Below are 26,658 nucleotides of genomic sequence, written 5' to 3'. Positions count from 1 at the left end.
TCAGCTGTTATCTTCAGGGAAAAAGTTGAAGCAGGGAAATAAAATTTGATTAGAAAATGAAAACATTTGCCTCTTTTGTGTGTAACTGTTGTTTGTTTTTTCCGCTTTTTAGCACTGGAAAAGATAAACCAGGATGGTAACACACTGTTGGTAACCAGCTCCAGTTCGTCAAAGGCCACTGTAAGCTCACTCTCTTCACCTGAACATTGACAACCATTCTTCAGCCATGGCTAACATAAACAATGCGCTTTGCATCGAGAACGGACAGAATGCAGATGTGTCTCTCTTACAAAAGGATAATCTTCAGGATGGTGGATTAAGCCAGCTTTTGGATTATAACGCAGAAATGGAAAGGTACAGGTCTTTTGCAAACTTTTATAAAACCAATGGGGCATTTCCACAGACTGCTAAGATTGCCCGCATCACGACGCCCATTTTTCCAAGTGCTAGAATTGGCATGTCCCCTTGGAACTGCGATAACGCCATGCTCTGGGGAAGGAAATCAGCGGCAATAAACCCTAATAGGACCAGCATGCATAGAAATGACTCCCAGAGGCCGGGGAAGCCTGGCGTGCCGCCAGAGACGCTGCAAATGGCAAATAATAATTTCCTCTCTACCTTATCCCCCGAACACTGCAGACCTTTAGCAGGAGAATGCATGAACAAGCTGAAATGCGGCGCTGCTGAAGCAGAGATAATGAATCTCCAGGAACGCGTTGGAACTTTTTCCGCTATCCCGGCTTTAGGGGGCATCTCATTACCTCCCGGGGTCATCGTCATGACAGCCCTTCACTCCCCCGCAGCCTCAGCAGCCGTTACAGACAGTGCGTTTCAAATTGCCAATCTGGCAGACTGCCCACAGAATAATTCCTCGGTATCCAGTGGAAACCCAGCGAAGAAGAAAAGGAAAAGGTGTGGGGTCTGTGCACCCTGCAGGCGGCTAATCAACTGTGGTGTCTGCAGCAGTTGTCGGAACCGCAAAACGGGCCACCAGATCTGCAAATTTAGGAAATGCGAGGAGCTGAAGAAGAAGCCAGGCTCGTCGCTGGAGGTGAGAACCGGGGCTCTGCTTCCCCTTCTTTTGTTATTATCCCCTTGCACTCCAAAGCATTAACCTTTTCATCCAGTCACGTTCTAAGCCCTTGAAAATTGTTTCCATGCCCACCCATGCCTGAACATCCCCCCGGCTTCTCAAATCTGCCTACCCGCCTAGCCTAATTGGCAGTAATTAGGGGTGTTTGTGTGGAGCGCAAGCTGAGCTTGGCTCAGACACCCCTAATTGCTGCCAGTCAGGCTGGGCTGGAACGCATCCGAACAACCCCGAGCTTGGCTCAGCTCCAAGCAGGGCTGGGAAATGGTTTTCAGCAGAGAGCCATCCCTCTCTACACCCGGTCATTTTAACCAATTATGGAAACCGTCTCTGGATGGGGAGAATCAATATCCCACAAAGCCTCAGCCTCCGACCACCAAGAGATGGTGAGAGTAATGGCAGGGCTGCTGATGGCGTTTCTCAAAACATACCCAAGTTTTTTTGCGTGGGGAGGGGAGTGAAACAGCCATACCGATTCTCTCCCACTGATCCTGTATGAATTGATTGTGCATATACAGTAGGGTTGAGATAAAATCATTTTATATTATATTTTGTCATTATGGCCACTTATGGATCAATATGGGGTATGAGACATATCAAGAAGGGTGGAGAGTCGGAAAAAAGCATCGTCTGAAAAACACATTAAGCCCTGGCTTAATTGACAAGTAGCAAGAGGCTTCATTAGGACTCAATCAGAGGGCAGTGTTGTATTTAAAGGTTCATATGAATAGATTAATTCAGTAGCTGACATTTCGTTGTCAAAAGCAAAGGCAGAGCGTGGACGTTAAGTTTCAAGTTCTCTTTACCCTGAGAGTCTGAACTTGCTCACTGACTTAACATGAGCTTGTATGGATGAGTCACCAACAAATGTAACCTGAGGGCCTGATGATTTGCTCATTAATTAAGTGATTACATAGAGAGGAAAAAGAGGTTAATTATAAAATATTACCTAATCTACTCATGGGAAGCACACCATGTATGGATTCCTTTGTTCATTATGAATTTGTGCCATCAGATTGTCATGATAGATTTTTTAAGATACATCTTTCAGTTCATTAAGGTGTTTTTTTTTGTATGTTTTATAATAGAGTCATATACCTGTGTCTGTTGCTTTTTGTGACCAGGAAATGATGGAAGGATTCAAAGTAGATTAAGTTTGGACCTGAATGCAAACGTTCTTGACCCAGCAGTGCTGTGACATAACATATTATTATTTATTCATAGGATTCTCATCGTCTATGTCTCATGTACTCAACAATCTAGAGCTACATGGGGGATTTCTGTCAATTCAATCCCAGTTTGACAGACTGGAATCCACAGCTAATATTCCTGATTAAAATCTTAGTAACTTTTAATGATTTTGACGGGAGTGCCAAGAATCAAAAGCTTTTCCACTTTGCAACTGAAACAGAAATTGAGGGACCAAATATGGTCTGATTGTTACCTCCTCAATCCCAAACAGTCATACAAACACAATTTGTGCAGAAAAGCACTGTTCAAACATAGAGCTTTATTTTGAATTTGAGGATGGATCCCAAGGTTTTCAAAAGTTCCTAATAGGATACATTTTGGTTAATACTTATTTACACTGAATACGAACCAGAAATTAGTTTTTGTATCTTGAAATGAAGTCAGTTTACTACAATCTAGAAACATTAATTTTAGAATTTACCTGAAACAAGTTGACTTACACTGGGGGAAAAAAGTTGAAGAAGTGACTGTATTTCACTTGCTTTAAGAAAATTTTGACTTTTAGGATTCACATTAAAGAGAAATGAAATGACTTGATTTTAGAGATTTAAAAAAAAAAAAAAAAAAAAAAAAAAGATATCTACATTATTTCCATTTGGTGCAGCCACAAAGCCATAGTGGAACAAGTATATGCAAGACTTTTTGTCCAGTGCGGAAAACATTGACGCTTCTTAGAGATGATAGTACGGGGAAACCAGCGTTTAAGAGGTTAAATAAAAGCGTTCGCGGATGGGTTGCAGGTTGGACGTGCAAAGCATAGAAGTGGCAATCGGAAGCTCGTTTTGATGTTGACGCCATATATCGTGTACTAACAGGTGTCCCCAAACAGGTGTTGAGGAAGCTGGCCTCACATTCATAATGCATGGGTAGACTCACTTCTGAAAACATCCATTTAAAAAGACGGTTAGAATTACCAAGGGTGCGAAAACCCCCCAAACAAATCCACACTTGCTGTTAAAAAGCTCCTTCACTGGGTTCAGTAATTCATATTATGGACTTCTCCAGCAGTAATTGTTATTTTTGACTCGGCATCTGTAATTACAGGCACACCTTCTGCTGCGGAAATGGGTCTGAGTTTAAAGGCATGCTCTTGCTTCAACAAACTTTCATACGTACATTAACAGGGAGTTCTTATTTTACACCTTGTTGGGGTCGCTAATGGTCGCTCACAGCTGAGTGGCATTTAGAGTGCTTAAGTAAGTTTAGAAGGAGAATTTACAGCCCATGCAGTGCAAATTCACATGTGAACGGCAACTTGAATGCAAACTCTTTCACTCTCACACACACGAGCATGTACACAAACACACTCTTACCACATACTCGCAAACAAACACGCCAAACGTGAGCCGAGTGTACCTTTTTGCCTTGGAAGAGACGATAAGCTACTGGCAGCCAGTTAGATTTGGCTGTCAGTGTTTTCCACATGGGAATCACCCTGAACTAATTATATCTTAAGCAGCGGTGGAAAATGCAAATCAGAATTTTACTCACACCCCTGAAATCGGAGAGCCAATTTAATCTAATACCCCCTTTAATTTAGCGCGCTAATGCAAGGCCCTAGAGAATTGCCCTGTGTCACTGCTGTGCTGTTCTGCAGCAGATTCTGCTCTCTCTCTCTCTATCGCTATCTCTCTCTCTGTCTCCGTGCTGCTCTCAGGCTCCAGGATGGATTAGTCTGGCAGAGGAATCTCATCTAACCTAACATTTCCCGAGCAGTTACCTTTGCGTAGCGTGAGCTCCTATGGCTCAAAGGTCCTTCATTAACTTTCAAATGCAATAATACTCATATGTAGGTAAGCTGAGTCTTCACCTCTGTTTACCTCACCTGTTTGCCTCAACTTTACTGATTTCTGCAGAGATTTGTCCTCATATCTGGAAATGTAAAAGTTATGAGTGCCAGCTTGTATTGCTCAAAAGATTGGTTAACATTGTGGCGCTAAAATTCACGTGGTGAGGGCATCCATATGTGTTGTGTATATATTCAAAATGTGGGGGCTTGAGGCCTCTTAAAGTGACGCAGTGTTTAGTTCTGACCCCTCATCACAGTCATGGCCTTGGTGGGGACATGATCCCAAACAGTGGTTTTCCTTCTCAGATTGTTTCATTTGAAGGATAAGGGTTTTGTGTCGGAAGAGGTGAAAGTAAATAGTCTGAATAATTGATTATAATTTTGTGTTTATCTTGTGATTCTTCAGATTTATCTTGGGACCCCTCAGGGTCTTCTAAGGTACTTGGTACTCAATATCCAACAAGTGGCTCGATGGTAACACCCTGCTTTGAAATAATTGAATCATGTTCTCACTTCAGCCCCACAGTGAGGTTAACGATGGCTTTTTAGTTCTCTTCAAAGTTAATGAAACAAGTTTATTCCAATTTCGGCAGGTTTTATTCCAAACCAGTTTGGTTTCGCTTTATCTGGGAAATGTATACGAGTTAAGTGGAGGGTTTTCTTCATTAATAGTTTTAAGTGTGAATTATTTACATCTCACATGTATAACAAATATTCCTATGTTATATTATTCTCTGACGCAGAAATCTGAAGAAATATACACATACAGGTCCTACAGGTTATAATTTACCAGTAACATTATCACAGTACAGCTCTAGTGTTAATGTTAATGTTCTGACATAAACAATACATGAAATAGAGTCATAATGACCTCATTGCTAATGTAGGCTTCATTTATTTATAACAATGACCTCATTGCTAATGTAGGCTTCATTTATTTATAAAAAGGGCTTTTAGAAGATGAGTTCAGAACAATATCTGTCGAAAGTCATAAGTTTGTGTGTAGTTTTTCACTGTGTTGTGCAGTCAGACATTTCATTTAATAGATATGACAAAAAAAACCAAAAGTATGACCAGTGTAGTGAAATCTTACAGGACACTTTAAAACACATCCAACCACACTTTCAAACATTTTCAACGTGTGGATTTGATGTGTACAATCTGCATGTATAATTCCTGTTTGTTTAAGGTTTGATTGTGAAAGACTCAACAATGCAGACTTTAGTTTAGGAGTATGCCTACAGATAGATGTCTAAAACCACATCCTCAACTATACAATTTGATTTAAACATAATCATTAGATTCCAAGAGTCTGCTGGGTTGTTGTCTATATTGACAGGAACACTTTGACTTAAACAGCACCTTCTGTTTCTGAGGTTCACATAACTAAAAGACAAGGCAAAATCCTTGAAATAACAACATCCAAAAGAGGCGGGAAAACGGCAAAACAAAAATCTAATTGAACAGATTCTTCCTTTCAATAAACAAATGTCAGAGGCCAGCGTCAAGTCTTGGCAAGAAAACAGCATCCTAGTGTAAGGGGATGTTCTTTCTCTCCCTCTGCTCTTTGTGCAGCGTTGATATGACTACATGAAATGGGTGAGATGAAAAGGTGGCACGGCTGCCTAGAAACCTATTGCTATTGTGATAAAAGACAAGGCCCAAAATGGCAGGAAGCAGGACCTTGAGGAAAATAGCTTGGATTCAGCCCCTTAATGAGAGCACTGGCGCCAAATAAGCAATGGCAGCCAGGTCTAATTTGTTTTAGGTGTGCTCAGAATAGATAAGGACAAATCTGTGGCCTTCACCCCCTCCCCCAACCTTTGCCTCCCTGGAGATAAGACTGAGTGCTGCCAGCCAATCTCTTTGGGCAAAGGAGAGGGGAGGGGGGTAAAGAAATAATAATAAAATAAATAAAAAAAACCAAGAGAGAAAAGCCTGAGGGACAGACAGCCTTAAGATCTGCAGATCTCTAACTTACTGGATTTATTCAAGCTTTAAAACTGCAGATTAATTTGGTCGCAGAGGTCTGGGGGAGTGAGGAAAAAGAAAAAAAGAAAAACGAGGCCGTACGCCGCCGCGCATCTCAACCTAAAGGGCAACCTTAAGCTCCTGTCAAGACAATAGGATTTTGCCATCTGAACCACGATGCAGACCGCTTAATTATACACATCTTCCCCTGCAAGCTGCCCTCAGCTGCTTAAGAGCACGGGCCCCCCCTTATTCATTGTCATGCCCTTTTTCCCCCTAGATTGGTCGTGCCGTGTGGATTTTCTGTCAGCTTCCATTTGCGCCGAGTAGCTGTCCTCCTCAGGCCGTTGTCGCGCTTGGAGAGGCACCGCCGCACGGCACTGTTAAAGAATTCATCGTTTTCGCTACCGCCACCAATTAAGGCCAAAGCGTAATCGGAGGCGTCTGGACGTGGCCTTACATTATGTGGTCTGTCGCCTCCTCTGCCCCTGTTTGATTTAACATCCCTGGTTCAGTGGTGAAAGAAAACTCATTGCCATTGTCTTTATTATAGTGGGAGTAGAGAGAGAGAGAGAGAAAAAGAGAGGCAGGGAGAGAAAGACATGGGGGAGGAAGTCAGCCTAGCGGAGGATGGACAGCGTGAAAGAGCAGGTGCGGGAGGACGTTAATGTGTGGCACTTTAAATTTTAAACAGATGAGAATCAATTATTGATGGTGACTCTGGCTGAGAAGTTAAAAGGTATCTCGTCATTACCGAGAGCCTATATGTGAAAAAGTGTGAGAGAAAAGTCTTCAGCTAAATGCATCGTGGGGTTTCAATGAACGCAGAGCGTCGCAAAGGGTTGTTTTTGTTCTTCATGAAATCAATGTGATCTTGACTTTTTTTCAAATTTCTAAACATATTGTGCATTTTGGCTCTTCTGCAACAATTTGTGCAAAGACCATTCCATTAAAAAAATATTGCCCTAATTGAGGAAAGTGCAACAAAGCCGGTGGCAAAATGAGTGAGTGAACGGAAAACATTAAGAGCCAAGTCAGAAAAGTTGTTTTTGATTTACCATTTTCAATCAGCTATTACCAAATTCCTCCAACAGGCCCGTTTGTTCTTCCTTTTTGGCTTTAACATACACCCTATTAGCCATTAGCTATACTATTATATTGTCCTTAAACACCAGACCATACAGAATAAACTACACAGGAAAATAATGCACGATCCTGATGATGGCTCATTTCAATTCTAGGCCAGTATGTGCGTTCAAAACTCTCGGTGTAAAAACATCACATGACCTTATTTCAACAGAATAAATCCGTCCCTTGACTTTGTTCTTGCTGTGCAGCTATAAGCAACGTGTCCAGTTTGATGTAGGGAGTGGACTTTAAGAGCCCACTATCCTGGCTTTAGACCATGGACCTGTCAAGAGAGCTCCAGTGGTCAACCACAGTATTGCGTGTGGGTGACGTCATTTAAGTGTAAAGTGTGCAATACGAGAAGTAGTTTCTGGGGGGAAAAAAGCTAATATTCACGTGTAGTTGGCTGCACAGTGCAGAAGAAAAAACGAAAAGAGAAAAGTACCATCTTTCATTCATGCTCCAAACTCATACCCTTCACATTCAGTTCTGGTTTAACGATTTGAACCAGACTTTTGGTCATGGGTAAACACGATACCTATAGTTTACGGTCATACAAGACTTTTTGATTTAATTGTAAGTGTTGCTGGAGATTCATCAGGACAGAGCAGTGTGAGCAAAGTAGTTTTATCAGTTTGGTTCTGGCTGTGAATTTAATCAATTTATGAGAAGGTAATGCATTAATCTCCATTCTACGATCATGTATGTATGCATGCTATTAATAAGACTGCAATTGATTTCTAAGAGGGCATCAAGTCACCACCAACTCATAATAAAGGGTTAAATAATTGTTTAGTTCTAAGGTGTAGAGGAACTGCTCTGTATAAACCTCTAAATTCTCCTCATGGCTCAGAATTCTTGCTTTGTGCTGTGTGTCTGATTGACATGAGGCTTCTTGTTGCATAAGATGATGACATTACTCTGGCCCTGATGCAAGGGATCACTGACAATAGACCAGCCAATGTAAGGGCCGCATCCCAACACTGACGAAAGTTTGTCCAAAGCATATCCTAAGTTTTTTGATTGATTTTTTGCTTTCTGAGGAGCTATTTTTAAAAGGTTTGCAGAGACTTGAGACTGGTTTTAAATAGGTAATCCGTCACAATAGAACATCTGGTCTGTTCTTAAAGTTACCTTATCAGTGCATATGATAAACTCTAATTAACTGATCTTCTTTGTTGGTGCAAGTGCTTGTAGAAATCTAAAAAATAAACGTGGATGTCATGAAAAGAATCTGGTAAATTTGATTGTTAATTTGACCAAATTAATTAAATATATTTTCATGTACACTATAGATAAAAAAAAAGGCTTTTTGGGTGTCGGTAAACCATTTAGGTATCGGATATTTATAAAGATTTTAAAAATATAGGACTTCGTTTTGGAACATAATGGATGTAAATAGCGTCAAAAAAACAATGATTTCCGTTTACTTGTTGTCTTGTATCACTGTATGAAATTCTGCTGATGTGGCTCCTGTCCTCTCTTTGTTTACGTTTGGATAGCAGATTGTGCCTTTTAAAAGGTTTTTTTCTTTGGCAGCTCTTCAAGCAACTGATACATTTGATATCTTCCTATATATAAATATATATATAAGGTTTGTGTATAGTTGACTGTTTAAAGCATAGAAAAACATCATAATGGTCCTTTAGGGGTTTCATTTCGTAAAGCTACTTGATGCAGGTTCCACTATTGAGCTGCAATAGAAGAATAAAACTCCAATCTTTGTTAACCTCATTGTAGTTGCCAAACAGATGAAATGTAATATACAGGGCTATAGAATTGCAGGTCTGCCGATGCACTAATGAGTTTATATCTATAGGTTAAAAGGCAGTAAGTGACAGATGGCTTTGTGCCATTCATCCGAGAAAACTGGCGTGAAAGTGAATTTGTGAGTGACAACTGGTGATGGGAGAAATCGGTCAATGTGGTTTAAGCGTCTCAGTTTCTGCAAGTCAAATCCTCGCATGCTGCCACCACCTCTATTGTGGCTCTGCTCTCACATCATGAATATTTCATGGCAAGCATCTGACACCATGCCCAGAAAGATATTTCAAGGTTTTTTTTTTTTCTAATAGAAACCCTGGGGTTAGAGAGTGTCACAGAGGCGTGAAGTCAGTCTGTGGCCCCCGGGCGAAGGATAGGATTTATGATGCACCAGTTGATGACATCAGGTGGATATTTTCAATTCTGAGCGGAGAGCCCCTTACTCCTCCTCCACTGATAAACCACCGAGCTGCTCGCTGTTTGTTGTCGCTCCTCTAAAAGATCTGTCTGTTGTGTTCTGTTGAGCAGAGAAATTATTTCAATCTGCTCAGAGTGCAAGCTGTGTTTTGACAAACTGTGACCGGTTTCCCCGTCTGATCAGCGTGGAGCTGGAATGACGAAGCAGGGGGGAGTCTGCTTGGATTAGCTCCGTCTTAAACGCTGCCTTTGGCACATTACATTGCCCACTGGCTCTCTCCTGACGATATCTCTTGTTTTTTTGTTTTTGTCTAGTTTAACCTTCCAGTTTAACTAAAGCCTGCTTGTGTAATTCCTTGTTTTTAGTTTGCTGCAAGTTATCTATTAGTTTTATGACTTTAATCCTTTTTTAAAAAAACTTTTTTTTTTTTCTTCTTAGGGAGGTTTTTTCCCCCCCACACGCCTAAAGAGCTGCATTGTTATTGTACGTGTATTTCAGCTAAATTAAACAAAACCAAATTAAGACTTTCTTCCTACACAGCCTTGGATTTTCAAATAACGTATAAATGCATTAGCACACTGGTTTTTAACCTTTTTGACATATGACTCTTGGAATCAGGCTTCTCAAAATGTAAACGACTCTATGAACTTTGCAGTGAAGGGTGTTATGGGTAACTGTAGGTAACACCTCCTGAATCTCAACTACGCGTTTAGTCGATCTGCACGTAAGGCATATTGACTTATTGATTCAACTCCTATTTGGAGGCAGGTTCCAAACAGATCTGAACATGGACGAATGTAGTCTACTTACAAGTGTAAAATGAACGGCCACACCAATGTATAATCATTTTGTCTAATTGTGATACTTTTCAACCACAGAGGTATGTTTTTTGGTTTATTTGAAATGTCCTGAAGCAGTAACATTTTCCAGTTTTTTTACATAATACCATATAATTATGTAGCAGAACTTTGTCATTACTGCTTTCCTCTCCTGTTCCTCACCTCCCGACCCTCAGATTTATCTTGTGATTTATAAACTTTTTCTTTAATATTTATTTATTCTGTGAAGCTCGCTTGTGCAGGAAACCCCCCCTCAACAACACACATTCACACCTGGAAGCTGCCCAGTACAACCACAGTGTGACCTGCTGGCCGCAGAGCAGCGCCACTGGAGCGGTATGGGTTGAGGGCGTTACTCAAGGGCACACCGCTGGTGCTAATGAGGCAAAGCATGCGCTGTTTCTCCAACGTTCTCCTCCCACATTTACCCGTGACCTCAGGCTCATAAGCTCCGTTTTTAAACGTTAAAGCCACCACTGCCCACTTTGTAATGCTAATTTAATCAGGAAAGTTGCATCCTAGTCAAAAGAAATGCTCCCACAGTGAGTGTACTAACCACGTCGATAGGGGAAATTTCTTTACTACTGAAACAGGAAGATCCCAAAATATCTCCTCCCACTGTAAAACTCCATTATGGTGACCCTGTGTCCTAAATCTTAAACCTTTGACAGCCTATTGCAGGTCAAGTGCGCATTTTAAAATAGGAGTAACTTCTCTAATGTTGTGTCAATATCGATTTCTGTTGCGTATACATTCTGTATAACAAGTAGCATGAAGGTAAAGCAGAGTAAAGGCTCTGTACTCAACAGGTGAAATTTGGCTCTACATATTCAAAATCTTAATTTTTGTTATTCACTAAATTTGATGCACGGATTGATTTGACTCAAGTCTCCATTATGTGAGTGCACTTAAAGATTCAACTTCAGCTGTTTTGTATTTTCAAATCCTAACCTAAATATTATGTTGATTTACAGTAAATATGCAGAGCTCTGTATATAGACCTTCTGAGTTTAAGGGCTCCCACACAGATGCTGAAAAATCTGCTCAAAACAAGAAGGCCTGCTCCTACTTTGCATTTCAATTTAACATTTCACAGAACTGGCAGCATGTTGCCTCGCTTAGCCCTCGCTTCGTTACACCCACATGGCTTCTCCGCCGCGCTTGCTGACGTCTGTGGCTGTTCAAAGGGCTGCAACTTGGCTGAGAAATTGGGGATTTCCATACCAGATCCCTCAGGTATCTACACACTCAAACGCGTGTCCTGCTCATCTTACTCCCTCGTTCTTCTCTCCAATCTTGCAATACCTGCCCTTGAATCCGCTCACACTGCTCTGACTTCCGATCTCGGAGCTCAGTTGACCTCGCTGCTGCATTTCTTTGTTTTTTTCCCCCCCCTAAAATCTTAGCAGCACCTAAAAAGCTTCTCCGTTGTCTGCCACATAGGGGCTAGCTCCCAGAAGAGACTAAGCTTTGTAGCAGCCCTGTGTAAACAGTGCTCTACTTGGACAAGGGTAGTTAGGTGAAGCTAATTGAAATGCAGGTCGGCACTGTTGTACTTAGTAGCAGGTAGGTGATCCCGACGGCTGTAGACGGCAGCCTCTGACCCAAGGGCGCTGCCTCGGTATCCTCCTACGAGGGCTGGCTCTGCTTCCGTCTGTGTGGGCAGAGATTTTTCCATGCATGCTAAACGGAAGAGGCACAGCGTCTGAGCACTGCTTCAGCAGCAGAAAGTCACTCCCTTTTTTTTTAGCCCAGATATCTCTCACGCTATATGGATGCATCGTGTGAGCTTGTGTTCTGTGTTACAGGGTGAGGTTGTTCTCACGCGGTACTGGGTTAGTGTTGTTATTATTAAAGCAGCAGACAATGTGAAAACATTAAAAGAAACTATGCATCTTTCTTGTTTCTGCCATTTCTCCTTATTTTGATGATAAATGCTGATGAATTACTGGACAAAAACCACTGGAGTATAACCATTAGTTATTCATACAAGCAAGTTCTAATGAAGATGCTTGTAAATATTCAACCCGTTTAAATACGTCAAATTTGCCTTTCGCAAAATACATTTTGAAGGAAACAACTGTGATATCCTTCATCTACAGGTCAGAATGGATGGTTGGGTGTACAAATCACAGGATTTTGGGGACTGCATTTCCTGTGTTTTTAGATTTAGGCTACTTGGATGCTTTTAGGGAACGATTTTGGCATTCTTTGTTATATTGATGAAAAGAAAAAAACATAACTTAGCAGCAGTATGTAATCTACCAAACATGCAATTACAGGCATTACAGTAACATCATCTTGATTTATATTCGATCGGCGCGGCCTAGTTTGACGGTTTGATCTGAGTTCACTATATGTTGATACTACCTACGGATACTGATATAACGCCATAGTCAAAGATGATGTCATTAAACTCAATGCTGAACATTTATTGAAAAACAGAGCAGGCATCAAGGCATCGTGGTTCAGGTGCATACTTTATAACCCAGTGTCTTCTGTTCGATTGCAGCAGCCGATCTTGTTGCTCTGTGTTTATCCGTCTCCCCATGTTTCAGGTCTGTATCTCAACGTTAAATATCCAATAACATCAAGCAACATAGTTCACATAGGTTCTGGACAGGAAAGGCTGGTTCACATTCCAAGGTTTAAGGGATAAATTCATATTGATCTCACGTAAGTCACAAATCTGGAGTAAAAATACGGTCAATAGTCTGAAACGTTCAAGCATCTTTGCACCTTCGGCGACGCCCCCAACAGTGACATCACCGGCTTAGCAGGTGTTTTGCAGTAGGCAGCTGAAAGAAAACATCTGCTGTGACATCAGTGATGGGGGCGTGTCCAGAGGAGAGCAGGAGATTGCCGTTAAGCAGCGTGGTTCAGTGTGGATTTAGCCTCCTCAAACATTTAACTGTTTCCATCAACACTGACTTCCTCATAAAGTGACGAATTGCAGCTCTGCCCCAGTTACACTGGACTCCTTCCATTTCACTGTCCACTCAACGGCTCCCTCGGCGTTTGATGAAAAGTGTATTTTCTGAAGCCACTGAGCCTTGGCCAGTCTCGCTGCAAACCCAGTCCTATGGAGGGCTAGTAAAATATACGTCCTACAGGAATACCGCATTGTAATTACATTCCCCCATTAGCATACGGAGGCTCGGAGTCACGCTGCACTCAGCCTCCAGCAGCACTTTGCCATATGGTCCGTCTGCGCCGCTCAGGCGATATTTTGGCAAGACTCTTGCAGAAGGTCAAATATCAAGTCAGAGGACTGTGCCAGAATTGCATCTATGCTAATTGCTCTCTCTCTCTCTCTTTGCTCCCTCATCCATCTCACGCTCCTCTGCTCCTCTCTCTCTTTCCTCCCTCTCCCCCTCATCCCACTGAAGTAAGTAATCTGCTTTAGGATGTTTCTGAGATGGAGATGGATTTGGATTTCCTTCGCTGCCCCTCAGCCTAATCTCCCCCTGTGACCACCCCGCCTCTCCCTGGCACAGCTCTGAAGCACACCATCATAGACCCCCCCCCCCCTCTATCCCCACTTCAACCATGCCTAGTCAGCGAAAAACTCCAAAATTCCTCATTACTCACAAACATCCGCAATACACTTAGCTTGATTTGCTCGCACGGACGCCTGGAGCAAGGCTGGGCCTTATATTAAAAGATTGTCGCTGGTATTTCAGTATTGGAATGCTATCGCGACCCTGGTGTTCTTGAGTTCTTTGTCTGTGTGCATTAGTGTCCTGAGCACATTGAAGTGGGGCCGTTATCTGAATACATGTGCTATTTAGAGGAAAAATAGGTTGAAAGAAATAGCTTAGGGTATTCAACTCAATTTGGTAATATCTCAGACTTAAAGTCCTCGATGGATAATTTAATACGTCAATGATCTGGCAAGAATATGAGCATAAAGAATTGCTGTTGAGTGACTGCAATGGTTGGCGATATACAGAAAATGTAGCATCAACCTTGGAGGGAGGGGGGGCTCTGTGACAAGGCTGGCTGGAAGCACAGAGCTGAGGGTTAGTGCCAGACATGTCTCAAGAGAAACCGGGGCACATTTGCAATCACCCCGAGTTGTAGCATCAACCTTGTGTTTTATAGGCAACAGTTCTTCTTATCTCACGTTGATTCTTAAGGGAGTGAAATGCACTGATTAATGATAACTACTTATGAATCATACACTTTCATCATATCATCATCATCATCATCATTATTCTCACATGTAAATAAGGTTATTCACAAGTCTAGCTTATATGGCGCCTGTGTAAAATGAATGTATGGTATGTAATGAGTGTGCGTTTGTTGCCTTTGTGTATTTACAGACCAGAAGCATTGAATTTCCTCTCATTCTGCTGGCTGATGCCCGACGATCTCATACTTCTGAGGTGATGATGTGATGGTCCTAAATAATACAAATAATAAATATCTGTCAGAATTGCAAGAAATTGGCATATTTGTTTCAGCATTTTCTGAAAAAAATATAGTTCAGCATTATTTCATTATTCTATTATCATATTCTTTAAGTTGTACTTTGAATGATATAATCTGAGTGACCTATGAAAAACTGAACTACTATAGGATGGTGTTTAAATAAAAACACAGTTATCTGTCAGCATTTTGTAGGATTCAAATGTATAAAAAACAAGTTCTAGTTAAAGTCACTCTCTGTAAATGTGAAATGAACTATAATATTATAATGAATTTTGATTTGGTTTGAGGTAGTTTTACTCATTGTGATGTATAGCATTTTTCACTCTGCTTTGCAATACCACTGTAACACTGTACCTTTGAACATTTGTAAATTACCTGGCTAATAACTATTAATCACTTGCATTAATTGGAGTATTCAGAACACTGGAGCTAAACATTGTTATTGGGTCGCACACAAATAAGCCACAAAGCAATGAGATAATATTTCATCACAGCTAATGCTTATTCCATTACAGTCAGTTTAGATATTTACTTATAATAACCCGAATTAATGTTATTTATGATTCTGTATGTGAATCTAATACCCAAGGTTTAAGCCTTTTGTGCAGTGTTCCTGTCTGCGTTTCGCTGTTGTGATGCAGGACTGTGGGGCAGAGTGGATGACTAGATGAGTGGTCTGTCCGTGATGGCGGCCTTGGAGAGGTACCTTTTATAAACGGCATTGGGTGGCTAGAATATTGGCTACAAGCTTCAAGATGAGATTTCAACCCCCACCCAGCAAAGCCTGTAACGGTGCAGGTGATGGATTGCTATACCTTCCAGGTTTGAGCCTGGCAACGCCCCAATATTCCTGCAGAATAAAGTGACAGGCAATATATAACGCATCAGTTAAGGCTGACTGCACCGCTGCAACTTTTTTCCTCCCCTCTTCCTTAGACCCGGGGATCGGCCCTGACTGTCCTTCTTCCTGGGCTCTTTCCTTTACCCTCTTTCTCTTCCTAGTTTTGTCTGCCTCGCCACCGGTCTGCCTTAAAGAATAATCAAAGGCCATTCCTTGCATGTTGCCATTTTATACTGAAATGATCACAGACCTAACTTTTCTGATTGTAGTTCTAAGGTGTCAGATTTATTTAGCGCTTGCAAGGTGCATGTTTTTGGTGACAAAAAGAAGAAAAAAAAAAACTGGCTGACCTGGGTTTGCACACAAATTTCACTTGCAATGGGTGATGCTGTGTGAAAAACGTAATTATGTTTTTTAAAAAGTAAGCGTTGTGGCAGCTAGGGCAGTGTCAGCTGCAGTTTGTGTGTTAAGAGGGGAGACGGGGGGTGGGCAGTGTTTTTTATAATATATATTTTGTTTGCAGCCTGTCAGTGCTGAGTCCAAAGATTTGCGGTCATGAAAAGTGGCCTGGTTCCCGGTCTGTAGGTTAATAAATAATGGGTATTGTCAGGGTAATGTATGGGCCATGTGCTATAATGAGCATTCTGAAACACATCAGCACACTCTCTCTCACACAGGCTGCTATTCAACCTGCCCAGTGCCACTCTCCCTCCCTTCTCCCCGTCTGTCTCCCCCATATCTGTCTCTGCCCTGCTTCCATCTGTACTCAGATTTTTACTACACATTTTTCCAGGATACTTTCTCATCTCTAAGACATTTTTTTTTTTTTTTATCTCAGAGTATAAGGAGATTCGTGAGAATACCTAGACAGAAAAAGAGAGGGGGGTAGAATGCGAGTTTGTAGTTGGCTGTAAAAAAAAAAAAAAAAATCACCCGCAATTATGGTGAATTAAAAGTTTTATGATGTTATGCATGCTAGTGAATGTCCGTGCTTTGAGTGTGTGTGTTGGTGGGAAGGGGGGCCTCTGTGACAAGGCTGGCTGGAAGCACAGAGCTGAGGGTTAGTGCCAGACATGTCTCAAGAGAAACCGGGGCACATTTGCAATCACCCTGAGTTCAAAAGGGTAATTTATTCACAGTCTGTGGTTAAAGTAGGGCTGCTCAGAATGCCAGTGGGATTCTGCTGCGAAGCCGAGCAGTAGAGACACATTATTTTCATTTTCTCTCCCCTTCTTTTTTTTTTTTCTTTTCCCCCTTGTCTCCGTCTCTCTCTGTCTCCCCCCTTCATCGTCCTCTTCATCGCCTGTTGTTGTTTCTGCGAGCCCTGTGTGGCGTCTTTTAACACACGCCGGCGAGCATATTTCACTTTTACGCTCATCCGCATTGACGTCCCGGTGCTGATTGAATTTTGAGGCGCTGCGGCGTCTGCCATTATCATCCTCATCGTCTTGAGTGGTTTATCTCTGGCCACAGCTCAGTGTGACGCCAAGGCTGCAGGGGAAACGAGGGCAGGGCCGGGGGTGGGGGGGGGGGGGGCTACGACGACGACGACTGTTGGTGTGTTTTTTATTATTTGTGTGGAAAAAGATAGCGAGGATTGGCCTTAACCTGAGCGTCTAAGATTGTGGTTGGTGGTTTATGTTGTGTGTGCATGGATGAGCCCCATGCAGAGGTTAGAGCAGCCTTCACAGAGGCTGCCTTAGTCAGGTCGGTTTGATTCTCATTCAACGTCCTGTCTTTCTACTACCTCGTCTCAATCAGCAGACGACGTGGCTTCCGCATTAACTGCACCTGCCAGGTCCGGTTAGGATCACAGGGTGTCGTGGCTGCCCAGACACCTCACGTTGGCTCCACCGGAATCAGCAGAGAATTATTCCACAACGTCAGTTTTACTGTGCCATTATCACCGAAAGCCACCGGCAGACGCTTAGAAAAACACTGCCTGCTGTGGTGGTGTGGTGGGGTTAATTTGAGGTCTGGAGAAAATCTCTCCCTCCTCTTCCTGCAGTCAGTTCAATACTCGGTCGTGTGCATTCATTGCCAGAGCGGGAAATTGTCTTTCCCTCGGTGTGTCGTTGTAGCCAGGTTGTTATGTATGCTCTGCTGCAGAGGCGGCGGTGTTGACGTGAGGCTGAGCTGCTGCCACAGCGTCTTGATTTGAGGTGAAACCTCGGTGTCGCTCCCGTGTCCCTGGTGTAACACCATCAACCCTTACCTTCTCCCCACCTTTCTCTCCTCTTTTTTTTCCCCCTCCTCCCTTTATCCCTTTTATCCCTTTCCGTCTCCCCCCCCCTTCCTCCCTGTTGTTTCTGTATTCTTGTCTCCTTTTTTTACTCTCCCTGGCGGTTGATGGGAGTGATTTTGAAGGTGGATGCTGGTGGGGGAGCAGACAACGCAGAGCTGTGCCTAATTGAGCCTTCTTTGTGCCCGGTCACTGCAGTGTGCTGAGGCGAGGAGGCCCGGGAGTGAATCCAAGCAGCACTCAGGAGCCCCACTGGATCGATAACGCAGGAACTTAACAAAACAGAGACATGCCGAGTGCCCAGATCAGGGTCATTATTGTCTCTGGCGAGCCGCACTTCCACCAGGGACTGATCAATGTGAGAATATGGATCAAGATAAACACCTCCCCTCTCTCTCCTCTTTGCCACAGCTCTTAGAGCATCACGGGAGAGCAGAGCCCCATCTCCAATGAGGATGTGCACAACATATCCATAACATTTCAAGTGTACACGCCTGTTGCATTCTCTTGCTGCGCCTTAAAAGGTGCAAGATCCACGACCGGGAGCATTTCCATTGGGTCTCATTGGCTTTTAACATGTCGACGCTGAGCCGACGGCTCTAAGCTAACAGTGCTAACCGCCATAACAGTGCAAACTATGGGCCAAAGGGCTGAGAGCTCACAGTGTTACCCTGAGGGGGAACCGGAGGGTGGGTGCCATGTTTCCATGACGACGCTGTCGGTTGGGACGGCATTATTAGCAGTAACCGCCGTATGAAAGCAGTGCAGATCGGTGGCCGTGAGCTAACCAGTGGGGCATGCTCACATGCACTAACATGCACTAGCAGCACGCGCCTTTTTGTGAACTATGTTTGTTGTGATTCCCAGGCCTTTATATGTAAACGTGAAATGTGCTGAACTGCAGATCAGTCTCATTGTCTTTTTGTGTCAACTTTTGTTGCCACAAATTGTCACCATGGAACCCCTTTTATCAGAGAAACATATATTCAGTTGTCAGTTTATTAGGTACACCTAGGTAGAGCAAATGCAGCAGTCATCCAATACACCCTACCTTCATGGAGCTTTTAATGAGTTCAGACCTGCTGAAACTGTTTAGGAGAGGTGTTTATGGTCATTCATGGTCATTTTGGAGGCTTCAGTTTTGATGCTGTTGAATTTTATTGCATTAATCTGTTCCACTCCATTTAAATCAATATGGGTAGGCAAAAAAACAAACAGAGGACTTGGAGGGAAACATTTTTTAAGAGACTTATTCTCTTTAATCTCCAGTACACCTATGGTAACCACATAGGATCCCAACATACACAAACTTACATTTATCAATAAAACGATCTTTTCCTCAATGTTTTCTAGGGGTTCGGGTGGTTAGAAAACTCACAACGTAACCATTGTCAAATCTGGCACCTTTGTTTCATGCCACTCTTTTTCTCTCGCTATCAAATATCTTAAAAAGCAGAAATGACATGAAAATGTAAAAAAGCCTAAATGCTTCCCAAAAACGTGATCACAATTAATAGCTCTACGGTGACATAACAAGGGGCCAGGCGTCAGCTCATTGCAATTAAGCAAAAAAAAAAAAAAAAAAAAAGGAACACATCAGATCTGTGAGAGCGTCTTGACCCTTTAAAACATGACGGTGTTTCATTTCATTCAGGGCTTTAAATTGGGGATGATGGTATCCTGCTGTTCTGGGTCCCTCCATTATTCACTTGGAAGGATAATAGCAATTGCTTAATGTGGTGTGAAAAATGGTAAATGGTTGCTACAGTGCACACATAGGGCCCAGCACCTGTCTGCATGCAGTTGAAGTCCTTATGGACTGAGTTTAGGTTCCGTCTCTTTAGAGATTAGGAAGTATGTCGTCATCATCTGTTCTTTTATACCTAATGACTGCACACGTGTGATTATTAACCTCACAGCTAATGTGACTGGGGGCTCATGATTTGTTGTTTGAAGTTTGATAAACACAGGTTCTGATCTGACCACTTATTAAGTATTTCCTCTCTTGTTTACATGGGAGATCTGAAACGGCTTAAGTGCTATTTATGAATATGTTAGCTACATTTTTCTATGAATTCAAACTCAAATGCAAAAAAGTGTCACAGCTACAATGCTTGTTATACATTGTACAGCATGTGCCATACATTTACTAAGGTTTTGATATAAGACTATTGTAGACCACACACACCACAAAAAACACAAAGTCTTTGCGTTAGGAAGAGGCTGTAATCAGAAATGGTTTTTTTGTTCTTAGTGAAAAATATCTTGAGCAGCTAATCAATCATCAACATTGTTGCTCATTAATTATCTGCCAATCAACTAATTGATTAATCAACTAGTTGTTATAGCTCTACTTATGCATCATATTAGACAGATCTCCTCACAGACCTCACACTGTATAACTGAGTTTATTTTTGAATTGCAATTTCTTAGAATCATTCATTCTAACATCATTTTGTAAGACTTTTCTTACAAAATGACAAATGATATGATCATATATGATTCAACCGAAAGTTGATCTGGTTTTATATTGAATAATTGCCCATCCCTTCTGTACACTGTAAATAATGTTAACATGTGGTCAATCTACTGTATAGGCCTGAGTGTAGGAGTCGGGTGCTAAAGCTCCCATCAGCTTTTGAGGAGCCACAGATGACACTTTGTATTAAAATGTCAAATTGCCCTCCACTCAGACTAAAGTGATTTTAGTTGTGATTATACACTATTTCCCCCCCTGTCAACAGAGAGAAAAAAAAAAAAAAATGTGCTAATTGGTCATGGGGATTGGTGAGGGGGGGGGGGGCTTCAGTATTTTATGTCTTTGACTTCCAAATGTGTTTGGGAAAAGGAGAGGCTGTCACTCCGCCATAGAGGTTTTGGGGAGGAGGAGGAGGAGGAGGAGGAGGAGGAGGGGGAGGAGGAGGGGGAGGAGGAGGGGCAGCTGCTGGCACGGGCTCAAATTGAAATGATGCACTGTTCCCCCTCACTGCGGCTGGAGCTCGCAGTAATTAAATGCCTCATTGTTGCTTCTTGGGAATTTGTATTGAATATTTTATCCAGTGTAATGATTATTTGGGTGTGGGTGGGACGTGGATGTAATCACCTTGGCTGGCTCTTTGATGAAATACTTGGTTGGGCTTTATAGCCGCTTTGAGTGTCAAGTTTTTTTTTTACTTTACTTAATGTCCGTGACATTTCAAACTGGTGTTATCCTGATTCAGATTCTAAAACTATTAATTATTGGCTTGTGTTTATGCTGTTTTTTTGTAATTTCCACAGACATGACAACGCCATGACCTTGAAATCTGGAAATTAAACTGTGTCCTTCACATTTTTGTCTCCCATAGAGGACGCCGGTCAGCAGCGGGGAAGCTTTTCGGTGGTTCTTTTAGAGTGGCGAGCCGTGGCTGCCCCATCCAGCCGCAGGAGGGCAGGTGGGACTCTTGACTCTCTGCCAGGAGCACTTGATGGGTTCACAGAGCCCAACGCGCCCGACACATTTGGGAGGACGAGAGAAGAAAAGTGGACAGACAAAAAGATAAATGAAAACATAATGGTGTTGTTTTAACTCTGTAATTTCCTTTTCCGTGTAATTATTGTACCTTTTGACAGTATCATAATGTATATTTTTGGTGTCTATGAATGTGTTTTCAGTGTTGTGGCTGTAGGTTTACAGCCAATCCTATGTAAAGGACTCAAACAGACAATCATACAATCATTCTGATTCCGTCAAACCGGAGAGGCCACATGGATTGATGATATAACAAACACAACACACTTTACTCTGGAGCAATAATCTATTCTGTTGATTATTCCTCAGCCTTTCATTTCTTTTGACTTGAATTATTTTATCAAACTGAGTCATCTTATAGTTTAGGCTTTTACTTCTTCTGAAAACCATATATTAAATGCCACGCTAAACTTAAGACCGTCGGCACTGCGATGTGTCTCGTTAAGAACGACGTTGGAAAGGACGGCAGCTTTTGTGACGGACTCGTTGATATGTTTCCTCATTTGACTGGACTCACTGCAGAACAGGGCACATTGTCTTGTGTGATGAGTTGCACCTCTTTAAAATCCAATTGGGCGTCATTTGATTGTCACAGCACCCCACATTTATGAGTCAGACTGCTGTCTGGAGGTCATATTCTCAAGGTACATTTTTAACAAAACTACATTGGCCATCAAACCTTTTTTTTTTTTTTTCACTAAAGGTTGTAACTGTCTAAAAGGTAGAGAGTAATGCCAGTAAAAGAACTGTATGTTATGTTGAAAAACATTCAAATTTAGAATTTATTACGGTACACTATACATATTTGACATATCAGATGTTGTTCTGGAGCTAAGGGATAGTCTGGACGTTTCTCCTGCAGAGTAATGTTAACACATTCCAAAAACAAAATTATTCAATAAGTTATTCATTGTCTTAAACCCTATTGTTGCATGTGTAAATGTGTTTTGGTTTTAAAGATTACTAAGAATTTGTATATTGTTGTTGTGATGCTTTTATGTGTTAAAATAAAAAAATGACTTCAGTAAAAGACATCTTGACAGCAAATGTTTGATGTGGCGGAATTACAGGAAAAAATAAACCGCCAATGTAAATAAAAAGAAAAATCAGGGATCAATTATGATCACTTGATAGGAAAAAAAAAAAAAAAAAACACCTATTTTTTTCTCCTCCTGCGAAGCATCAATAGAAATAACAACCAGGAGGAGACGGGCGGAATGTAACAGCATTGGTTACCTCCCCAGTCACGTATCCCTTGAATACTAAAATGTTGCACGGAGAAGAGTGGTTCCCAGAGGCAGCAGACTTTAAAGGACTAGTGAAATCCCATGTGGTTTGTCATGCTGGAATGCTCTAAGGGGGGAGCCGATGGGGGCTGAAGCGAGACAGGCTCCTGAGATAGCTTGAGCAACTGAGCGATTGCCGGGTCTTTGGGTTTTTTCAGGGGAGGGGAGTGGGTGTAGTTATGGTAAGATGGTGGAGGGAGGCAGTAGGAGGGAAAGAGGAGAGGACGGAGGCTCATTTGAGCAGCAGCCGAGGTGGGGGGGGGCGTCAATGCTTGCTGAGGAGAACGAGCAGAGAGGGAGGAAATCATCCGGCGCCGACTTCTCCCCTGACTGAGCCTGCTTGCCATCACCCAAATTGAGCTGCTGACTGTTTTTTTTTTTTGGGGCCGGCTAGGAAGATGACTCCAAGTGTTCTGTGTTGGCGGCAATGTGGTGTCTCCCACGCCGGTCATCAGGAGGTTGATAACGTGCATCAGGGGGGTGACGCTGGTTTGCCTACTCCCAGGCCGCGAAGATTAAATAACATCAGAGGGAGGCAGGCAGCCAGCACCAGCCCCCCCCGGTTCTCTGGAGCTGAGATTTAACGTCCTCAGGCCCCAGTGGTAATGTTCAGTTTCCAGCTTCAGACAGGCAGAGATAGAGGCTGAGTACGGAGAAGGAATACATTAGCGAATTAGCGGGATACTGGGAATATACTGTGAGTCCTCTGTCCTTCAGGGTCTACGGGTTCAAGACAATGTGTTTTTGGCGATGATTATAAAGCAAATTGAAAAGAAATGACATTAAGATGACCCTGTTCCTCACCCATTCTTTACAAAAACCAATTTTACCCTCATTGTTGACACCAATGTTTCATCAACCATTGCTGGAATAACCACTACTGGTGCATTTCATAGTTGTACAAGTCTGAGATATGTCAAAAAACCAAACAATGTCCCGTCTGGGTTAATTTCATCATCAAGAGGGGCTCTGAGAATTTCACTGAGCTGTATTCACTGTATCAAGCTATACATTGTATGATTTACTACAGCGGTACGCAACCAAAATAAACAGAATTGCCCTAAATTTAATAATCGCTTAAAAAGGATGCTGAAATAACGACATAATGATGCAGATTTGTCAAAAGTCAGCATTCAAACACTTTTAAAATGCTTGTTTTCTAAATGGGGTCCGGACCGAGCGGTGCTAGGCTATGCTAACGTTGTAGCTGCTCCATCAACTGATAGGTTTGCCAAGATGTTTATCCAATATAGGATATATCCAATAAACATCTTTACAGGAAAAAGTGCTGAAGTTGTTGTGATTGAGAAAAGCATAGCCCCTAAATAAAAAAAACTAAAAAAAACTTGAGTCAATAGTGTCCAAGGTGGAAGGTGTTTTCACACAACTGAAGATGTTAGAAAAAGAGGCTGGGCTGCGAGGTGGCGAATGTTGTGTGTGGCTCAAGTATACAAAAAAAAGTTTTAATATTAAAGTTCATGTAAAGAAAAGACAACAGACAACAGAAAAATATGAAAACAGGTAAAGGAGAAGGACAAGGACCACCTGACCTGTCAGCCTGAGATGAGAGACTAGCAGCAACTTTGGACAAACATCCGAAAGTTGGATACGGTCAAGAATTAAGTGTGGATGTGAGAACATCCAGCTGGACTTTCACCCAAAGGTAGTTTATTTCACAACAGTATAAGGGCTGTTCTGGATCGTTCAAAGCTTCATTCAGAACCTTGACATTCCAATTCTAAATCAACATCTGAATGCTGCGCAGCTTCTTTTTTTGCATTCTGTCAATTTCATGCATTTTCAGATAAAGATCAGGCTACACTGGTACTATTAGTATTATACTATATGTAGTATCAGACGGTTTCCCCACTCAATAGCCTCTCAATAGGACAAACTAAGGAGACTTTTTATGTTCTCAGTAATGTTTTTCTCTTGGTCAAATGTTCAAAGTATGTTTTGGTGGGTCAGAATATTAAAATGAACCACCTACAGTTTATAGACCACAGATGTTATATTCCTTCAAACCAACACCCTCAAATTTGATGACAAGACAGTTTCCTTGACTTTAAACATTTATATCTCCACAGTGGCCAAACGGACGAGTTAGATGGTCGCCCTTTAGCAACCTTTGCTCGGACCACGGCCATCTTTGAATCCTACAGATTTTAAGTTCGTTAAGTTAGTTCCCGCTACAGTGGGTCGCTCCAGGAACACATTTTGCCGTTATGACTCACACTCAGATTCACAAGAGGAAAACAATATTTACATTATAAAACTCAGCCATTATATTCCATCGGTCTATAAAGACATCGTTATGACCAAGCAAACAGTCCATCAGATACAAAAAGATATTATCCAATATTCAGTCTCTTTTTAACTCTGTTTTGATCTTTACCAACTCCTGACATAAAGCACTGGTTCCTTTGCTTTTCTTTAATCACTTGTTACAGAACTGGTTACAGTACAAGTAAAGAAAGCTCTCTACAGTGTCATGCTGGGAAGACTTTATCTATGTAACTACCAGAACAGAGAGGACATACACCTTTCCCACTATGCAGCATAATAAGAGATACTATACATTCTCGTCATTAACTTGATTCATTAATATTCGTTTTCTCATCCACTGAGAGTTTCAGTGCTGCTCTCTGGGGATGCTTTAGACGAAAGCTGGAGCGGTGTGGATTCTTAAATTCTTCCGGTAAATATCAACAAAACCTCTTGTTGACCCATATTAGTGAGGAATGATGTAATCCTGTTAGAGAAGTACCATTTGACAAATAACATTCTACTAGTTTTTCCACAAATGCTGAAATAAGACTTTTTAGCTGTGAACTAAATTTGAACCCGACTGTATTCACACACAAATGTGCACACACACACACACACACACACACACACACACACACACACACACACACACACACACACACACACACACACACACACACACACACACACACACACACACACACACACACACACACACACAATGTTTGCTGTTGATTACAGTAAGTCACCAACATGAACTAGTGTAGAAAGCCAAATATGGTCGCGTTTCTGGAGATAAAATCACTCGATCAACTGGAGCAGAAAGCTGAAATGACATTCTGACGAACAAATCATTAATTAGGGCTTTGTGCCATCACGTCATTGATGCCACAAATGTGCCACAGGACTGTCATTTGAAAACTGCACTTGTCCTGTTGACACCACAAAGTTATTCTTGTATGAGATGGATAGTTTCTAAATACTAGCAGGAAACATAAATGTCAGTTTTCCCTTGACTATCCCAAAATCCTGTCTACAAAACTAAGAGTGGCTGAACACCAGCTGTCACTTCAATAAACTCCAAAATAAATGGAGGCGTCTGTGATGCCACTTGTGCCACTGCGTGCCAGGGGTTAGTGGGCCAATCAGACGGGCTAACCCTCTCTGTGTCCTCCACAGAAATGCAGAGTCTCTGTGATAATCCCTTTTGGGATTTTGTCTGAGAATGCTACCTCACTCTACTGCCATACTTCTTGGTACGGAGCAGCGGAAAATCCACGCACCTTTGCTGTGGGGAGGCGCTAAAACAGGACACATACGATCCAAAAATGAAGGCGATACTGAAGGAATGTTGACTAACAGAAGTGAAATGTCCTCTAAGAAAGCCGTCACTTTAATTAAAACTAAATCAATTCATCTTTTGTTCTACAACGTTCGTCATTTTAGCAAACGCTTCAATTAATTGAATGGTTGAATATTGAATAAACATAAACTATATATTTGCACATCTTTACATCCCCTTACACAATGCACATCACACTTTCCCACAGTGAGTCACGTGCACTAACAGAGGACAGAGAATGAGACAGAGAGAGGGAGACACGAAGAGCCTCCCTCCCCTCTTCCCTACCTTGTCTTTCATTATTTATTTACTGTCTGCAGTTTTTCCATCGCACGCATATTGATGCAGAGAAAGCAGGGTGTGAGTGCGTGTCAGAATCATTTCCTGACGAGGGAGACAAGGTGGAAGTAATCAGCAGAGCGCTGATGCAATATGACAGCCCCTAGAACCGCTGGTACACAGTTAAGAGCAGGAGGGAGAAGAA

The 26,658-nt window shown here is 42.1% G+C and overlaps 1 protein-coding gene across 1 annotated transcript in view; it reads left to right on the top strand.

The window, feature by feature from the left end:
- The first annotated feature begins 226 nt into the window (after positions 1–226).
- Positions 227–26,658, top strand: part of cxxc4 (CXXC finger 4) — a 49,001-nt gene continuing 22,569 nt past the window's right edge. Inside the window, exon 1 of the mRNA XM_054603816.1 lies at positions 227–1,051. Within this exon, the coding sequence (XP_054459791.1) occupies positions 227–1,051 (825 nt within the window). The remainder of the gene's footprint in view (positions 1,052–26,658) is intronic.

Source organism: Anoplopoma fimbria, chromosome 9 (genome assembly GCF_027596085.1).
Source record: "Anoplopoma fimbria isolate UVic2021 breed Golden Eagle Sablefish chromosome 9, Afim_UVic_2022, whole genome shotgun sequence".
Taxonomy (NCBI): Eukaryota; Metazoa; Chordata; class Actinopteri; order Perciformes; family Anoplopomatidae; genus Anoplopoma; species Anoplopoma fimbria.
The sequence above is the reverse complement of the archived record's forward strand: the minus strand, read 5'-3'. Positions and strand labels throughout refer to the sequence as shown.